This window comes from Pseudochaenichthys georgianus, chromosome 11, assembly GCF_902827115.2.
Source record: "Pseudochaenichthys georgianus chromosome 11, fPseGeo1.2, whole genome shotgun sequence".
Lineage (NCBI taxonomy): Eukaryota > Metazoa > Chordata > Actinopteri > Perciformes > Channichthyidae > Pseudochaenichthys > Pseudochaenichthys georgianus.
The window spans coordinates 28,757,183-28,764,048 of record NC_047513.1 but is presented as its reverse complement, the minus strand read 5'-3'; the positions used below and the strand labels follow the sequence as shown (position 1 = coordinate 28,764,048).

At 40.3% G+C, this 6,866-nt stretch overlaps 1 protein-coding gene across 1 annotated transcript; it reads right to left on the bottom strand.

Moving 5' to 3' along the window:
* Positions 1–2,972: 2,972 nt before the first annotated feature.
* Positions 2,973–5,804, bottom strand: LOC117454660 (stathmin-like). The gene is made up of 5 exons (XM_034093782.2): positions 5,691–5,804; positions 4,072–4,115; positions 3,821–3,987; positions 3,526–3,717; positions 2,973–3,440 (listed from the first exon to the last, which is right to left on the bottom strand). Exons 2-5 carry the CDS (start codon positions 4,085–4,087, stop codon positions 3,381–3,383), a joined length of 435 nt encoding a protein of 144 aa, XP_033949673.1. The 5' UTR covers positions 4,088–4,115; positions 5,691–5,804; the 3' UTR covers positions 2,973–3,380.
* Positions 5,805–6,866: the final 1,062 nt, after the last annotated feature.

Sequence of the window (6,866 nt, the reverse complement as noted above, 5' to 3'; positions counted from 1 at the left end):
AACGCCAGCAACACTGCATCTACTGCAGACAGTAGCAACAGGTCAGATGGGGACATCACGTTACCCTCCATGTGGACACTAGCTTACTCCCGCCTGACTCGCCGCCCTCAACCCCGGAGCAGCACTCTTCGTTGCCCGAAACACCGCCGCCCCTCTGCGGCCCGCAGGTGCCAGCCAGGATACCACGGCAACACAGAGCCTGCCCAGGTATATATAAACAAGTACCCGCCTGTACAGTGGGGTTAGGCGGTCATTTCGCAGCTCGTGGTATACAAATAGACAATATGTGAACATAGTGCCATATTCTGCCATGCCTGTAGAAATGTTGGGTCAAAGATAATGCATACAATAGCACAGATGCCTTCACCACGAATGGCTACAAAAATATCTCATATCCCAAGTTTATCAACAAGCTGATGTTGCAGCTGAAATGATCTCCAGGTCACAAATTCAACCTCACATGATGATGTGATCCAGTTTTCAAGCACAGTACATATTCTCTTCCCAGAGTATGATGGGACCAAAGTGATGATTTAGTAGGCTACATGGTTTTAATAATACTTTTGCTTTTCAATGTTTGCCATTTCAAACCATGAGCTGGTTCAAATAATATTTGCCTTGATTTACAATATGTTCTCGTTTGTTTTATCAGTACAGTTTTGAAGCGTTGGTGCTTTTCTTTGCCACAGTCCACTTTGGACTGTATGAGATATTTCAGGATTGCACTTTTAACTCACTTGAAATGTTCTCACTTGGTTTCAAAACATAACAACAAACAAATGCCATAATCTGTTCATTGGGGACCATCAATGCTATTTCTCATTGCTGTTTCCGGCCACTATTGCTCATGTAAACCTACTACCGCTGCGCCCCCTGTAATCTCAGATTCACCCTGAGTCATTTTGTTCTGGAACCGGGCCTGTATGGCCATAAACTAAACACACTACAGAGCCCATTCGGTGTCCTGTTAGTGTTTACTTCCTGTCTGCCTTCTTCTGGTGATTTATCTGACGTCCAGCGCTCCGTCTTTTAACCTCTTTTCCTTTCTCTTTCTTGATCCTCCTTAGCAACCTTCATTATAGTCCTTGACAGTGGTCTGTACTGCTGTATTAACAACGTGTCACATGTTAAGAATTTACAATCAGAATCGAGTATTCAACTAAGCCGTGTAATACAAGTTGTTAGTAGCCTTAAGGGCCTACACAGTTGTTATGCTATACCACATTAGCCTTCACTGGATGTATAATGAGCTGCACTAAACTACATTTTAGCATTTAAAATACCTAGCCATTCTTTTGCGGTTATTTTGGTGAAAGTAACTAGAAAAGTAACTAAAGTAGTGTAACTCATTACATTTCAGAGACAGTAATTTTGTAATGTAACTTATTACTTTCAAAAGAGAGTAATAAGTAATATGTAATATATTACATTTTGGAAGTAACTTGCCCAACACTGGCCAAGACACATCTCGAAGTGCTTCACAACAAGTGATACTAATACACTTTGAGAGCTTAAACAAATAATTGTAATAAGAAATCAAAAAATAAAATATAAAATAGATAAAAATAAAAGTCGGAGATAGCGATAAAAATGGCAGTACTCCAGGTGTACCATGCTCAAAGTTTATTGGAAGGCCTGCCGAAAGAAGAGGGTCTTAAGGCCGGTTTTGAAGACCTCGGTGGAAGGGGCAGATCTCAGCTGATCTGGGAGGGAGTTCCAGAGGCGCGGGGCGAATGAGCAGAAGGCTCGGTCTCCCATTGTTCGGAGACGTGTGCGGGGGATGTAAAGAAGTACTAGGATGGGTTAAAAGCAGAGAACAGATGTCACTGTGTGTGCTGTGTGCTCTGCATGTGTGAACATTAAAGAGGGTTTCATCTCTCCCAATTCTATTTGTTTTTTGAGGTAAATAAAGTGTTGTTTTCCTAAGCCACCAGCAGAGGGCGACACAGACTGCAGATTTATGGAGCTGGTCCACAGAGAACTGTCGTGATGTAACACATCTGAAATAAATCTCCATCTCCATTTTTGAAACGTTAGATTTGATAGAATACCAACTTTATCGTAGCATATGCAAATACTAATGCTATGTCATGATCTATGTCTCATATTATATACTGATGGCAGGTCTTTTGACCTTTCCTCCAGCAGGGTGTCATAAACATCAGAGCTTCCTTTAACAGTCTGTAACTAGGTACTTTTACTCATTTGATATGAGTGTTTTCTTTTAATGCATTACACTTCTACAATGAGGAATATTTACTTCACTACATTTATCTTAGAGCTTTAGTTATTAGTACATTTGCAAATGTAACATTTACGAGATAAAACGTATTTGTGAAACGAATGAGCCAAATGCTTAGTCTTAATTGGCAGTCTTTGTTTTAAATATTGAATGATTTTTTCTCTCGATGTTAGTATAATCATTCAGAAATTGTTTGAATACTCCAGAGAAGGCTGTTCATTGATCCAATGTTTGGTTTGTAAAAATAGTATTTAGTGCCACCCAAATTACCCAGAGCCAAAAATATTTTAATTTGAAACTATATGAGGAGTGTTTTCTGTACTAACATCTTTATTAACTTAAGCCTTCAGATAAAGCACAAGTAAAGATTGCAATAATTAGGTCCAAGAAGATGGTGTTAATACGTCAACATTTAACGTATAAAGAAAAACAGAAGCAGTGAGTTCACTTTTTTTTTTTTTATTAATTTGTTTTAGTACAACAGTTCAAGTCACTAGCCACTGTTTTTATATGAGGTGCCTAAGTGTATTGCTCGTGTGCGTCCCATATAACACCCCGCCTCCCAAAATTCAGTCAAGATGGCGACCTGCCAAACCTGGCATTTCAATTCACAGCAAGATGTTATGTGCTTTAAGACCCCAATATGTTTTACAAAAGGCCAAGAATCAGCAGGAGCAAACTAGCAAAGCTTCACAAAAACACTGAGTGAATAACAGCCGACGCCTCGATGTTAACCTTTTGCTACTTTTTTTATTTTTAATATACAGTAAGTGCCGAGAACAGGTGTAGTTCACAGAAACAGTTTGCAAAACTCACTATGAAATAGGCAGGGATAAAAGACCTATGCATAGAAACATGCTTTCCTTACAAAAGGATAAGTACACTGCTAATTTTCAAAAAGGGTAGAAGCTGCACCGACAAGCTACATATCAAATGGAATAGACATGAGGGCGGGGGGGAAATGATCCACATGTGAAACTAGCGCAAATACACTCAGCAGAATTGAAAATTTCACAAAGTACTTCAATTTATTTCAAAAAAAGGTTGGGAGGTGAACACAACAAAAATACTGGCCGAACGAAAAATAAATCAATCTTTGGATACGTAAAAAAACCCTATACACGCTCCTGTGTGAAACTCAGTCCTCAGTGCTTTCTTTGGTTTCCTTGTTCTTTCGCACTTCTTCCACCTTCTTGTCCTATTTAAAATAAAAAGAAGGATGGGTAAGTTACAACACACCTGGAAGAAATAAATGGTGCTACTTTATCCATTTAAACACTGACCTTCTCCTTGAATTTATCATTCATCGCTGCCAAAAGTGCTGTGCGGTTCTCTTTGTTGGCCTCCATCTTCTGATTCAGCTTCTCCTCTGCTATCTTACTGAAGTTGTTGTTCTCCTCCATAGCTTTCTGTAGCACCTCCTTTTCATGCTCTCGCTTCTCAGCTAAGTGCTTCAGAACCTCGGCTTCATGGTTCTGCAAAAAGATTAAATGTTGCATCAGCCACAACCAGCCTTCAGATGTGAATCAGCTTTCAGATTCAAACAGCTGATAGTAGATTTAATTAATCATTTCTTACCTTGCGTCTCTCCTCTGCAGCATCCAGCTTCCTCTGGATTTCCTCCAGCGACATCTCCTTCTTCTTGGGCAGAGACAGGGGGAATTCTCCCTTGGGATCAGAAGCAGCGAGGATCACCTCGAAGGCTTGGCCCGAGGCACGTTTGTCCAGCTCCTTGACCAAGAACTCTGAACACACACGGTAGAAATAGATTTAGACACAATAAACCATAATTGGGCAACCATTTACATTAAAATCTCAAGATAATGTACCTTCAGCGGCTGCCATCTTAAGAGTGCACTGCAGGTGAATTAACCTAAAGAGGAAATATTAAAGAGAAAGGTCAGATCATCGCTATAGTAGTCTGGTGCATTTATAGTACATGAGCGACCTCTAGTGGATGTTTTACACCAGTCCCAATGCCATTTACAGCAGACCGTATACCAACTGAAAACCCACCCGATTCGCTTGTACAATATGAAAAAAAAAAAAGCACTTTGACTTTCGTTTATGCAGCAGCTCTTACTTGCTGGCTTGTTGGAAATACCATACTTACTATATGATGCTATATGATGCTTTGGACAAAATAATCGACTAATAAGTCATCTACAAAAGCTGAAGACATTTTATTTATTTGTAAAGGCACAGTGGCGACACCATGCGGCCGTCTGCAGAACTGCAAACAACCACCGCCCATCCGTCCACACAAAAGCATGTCTGCAAGCAACACCATTGTTTATCTGACTTGTGGCATCAGCGACATTAATACCAAATACAATCTGAAGGCAAGGCACCGCAGTGACCGCACGATCAGACATGAAGGAAAAGGGGCAGGGCTTTTCAAACGTTAATTGCTAATGCGCTAAACAAGTCGCTGAAACAAAAGGATGTGTGGGGGGGCGTGGGCACGGCTGGCAGTGCCAGGTGCAGACAGGCCTGCAGTCAGAATAAAAAAAAACAGCCAATATGCAGCATCTGAAACGGGATTAGTGGGCGATGAGCTGGCGGAAAATGCTCACCAGGAGCACCTGTTCCTGCAGTATGTGTGTGAGCAGCAGCAGGAGGGACACACACACACTGCAACAACAGGCTAAACATGCAGGGCGTGATTGTCTGCATAAATGTGTTCAAATGCAATGTCAGCGATGTCATTTGTTAAGTTATTGGTACTTATTGGACCAATGAAATGTAATGTAATTTAGGGGATGTTACTCGAACGATAAGCAGAATCAGATGAATGAAACGACCCCTCCCATAATTGTTCTTAAAGGGTGCCAAATAGCTCATATTAGCTTTTGGATGCACGTTTTCTGCATCAGTATAAGGACATACAAATGCATTATTCTTACGTGTATTAGAAAGGATTGAGGTTGGTGAATGCCCACACCTTGCCTTCCCAAATTGACGCCAATGTTTGGATTTAATTAGCTCTTGAAATGACTAAATATCCTCACTAATGATCATTTTAAATAATTTGTTTTAGATTTAGTTAGCATTGTGGTCTCATTAGCTCATGAATGACACGCAGCATCAAACAAAGGCGCTTTTGACGAGCAGCTGCAGACAAAGACGCCCTGATGGCAGGTTCACTCCCACAGAAAACCCCCAATAACCAGGCTTTTCTTACATCAGTGAATGGAAAACTGATACAAAATGTGACTGCTAGCTACCAACAAAATCACAGAGATGAAATAAGTCTTCAAGTCTGCAGCCATGTCTGTGCCAACATACAAAATACCTCCAACAGCCCACATAAAGTAACGATAAGCAACAAAAGAGCTGCAGAAAATCCAACATGCTGCCCAAAAATACAAACTACAGCAAAAACATCAAACCTGTATCGCATGGGGTTTCTTTAAAATATCAAAAATATAATATTATTTGTACTTACAGACTTGGAAAAACACAGTCCTGGCGAGTCTTTAAAGATGCTGTCACACCCTCCTTCAGAAGCTTTGAACTGTGTTCCTCTCGTGCTGATCACCGCGAGCTCTGTGCCCCACCAAGCCAAGCGCGCGCTAATAAAAGCACCAGCGCGAGTGTCGTCACCTCCATTCTCGTCTTTCATTGGCTGCTCGCTCACAGGGGATTCTGGGAGTTGTAGTTTTGGGGGATTTTGACTTTGAGACAAATGGATTAATCGTGCTTTTTAGTTACAAAAGAGGGCAAGTCGAGTGAGGAAGCATTTGTGTTTTGAAAGATGTTACTGTCTTGAAACGTTTTTTAAAGGTGTTATTGTAAAATGTATTTCTAATTGTTGTAACTAACCAAAACCCAAAGGTGCTAGACTGCCATATTAAGTCCAGTATGATGAAAAGTGTTGATTTAATTTTAATTTGTGATGTCTTGATTTATCAATGCAGCATTATATCAAAACACTGGACGAGTAGGACAGGGTGCTCTTTCTATGTTATATTAATATCTTTATGGAAAGTAGTTTGTACAAAATATCTTGCAATTGTGAGGGTTATTGTTATTGTTGTTGTAGTTGATTTGGAAGTTTGGATTTCTGAAGGTTGTTTTATTTTTTCAGGCTATGTAATTTATGTTATGTATCTACAGGGTATTATTTGCATCTATCTATCTATCCAACAATTGAAACAAAAAACGTTATTGTGGAAAACCATGTCATTGATTAATAAAGCCACAGAGATCCTAAATAATGCTTAAACAAGAAAGGCAGGACGCAAGGAAGGGAATATGAACTCAAAACATGTTAAGCCACATTGTTAATTTATTTTCATATATTTTTTCAGCATCTTAAAGTAGCGAGCGCCGTTGGAGAGAAACGTTATGAATGAACAAAATAAATGTCGCCTATGTGCTGTGGGAATATGACATTTCATAGGCGGCGCGTGAGCCTCACGTTTGGGAAGGCTTAATAACTTTTTTTTACCTGACGCTGCCCGCCTCCGGCGTCTATATAAGAGCTCAACTCAGTGAAAGCACCGCCTGCTGACCAATCAGAGCTCAGTGTGCGGAGTTTAAATATCAAGTCATATTACAGGATAAAGGAAATACAGTTTAAAGTTCCGTAGCCTCTGCAGAGAAGACGCCGACGTGTCGC

Excerpts from the sequence above, each read along its gene's own strand:
- LOC117454660 (XM_034093782.2), bottom strand. Across the intron at positions 3,718-3,820 it reads CTGCAGAGGAGAGACGCAAG|AACCATGAAGCCGAGGTTCT; the intron begins GTAAGAAATGAT and ends ATCTTTTTGCAG. Across the intron at positions 3,441-3,525 it reads ATGATAAATTCAAGGAGAAG|GACAAGAAGGTGGAAGAAGT; the intron begins GTCAGTGTTTAA and ends TATTTTAAATAG.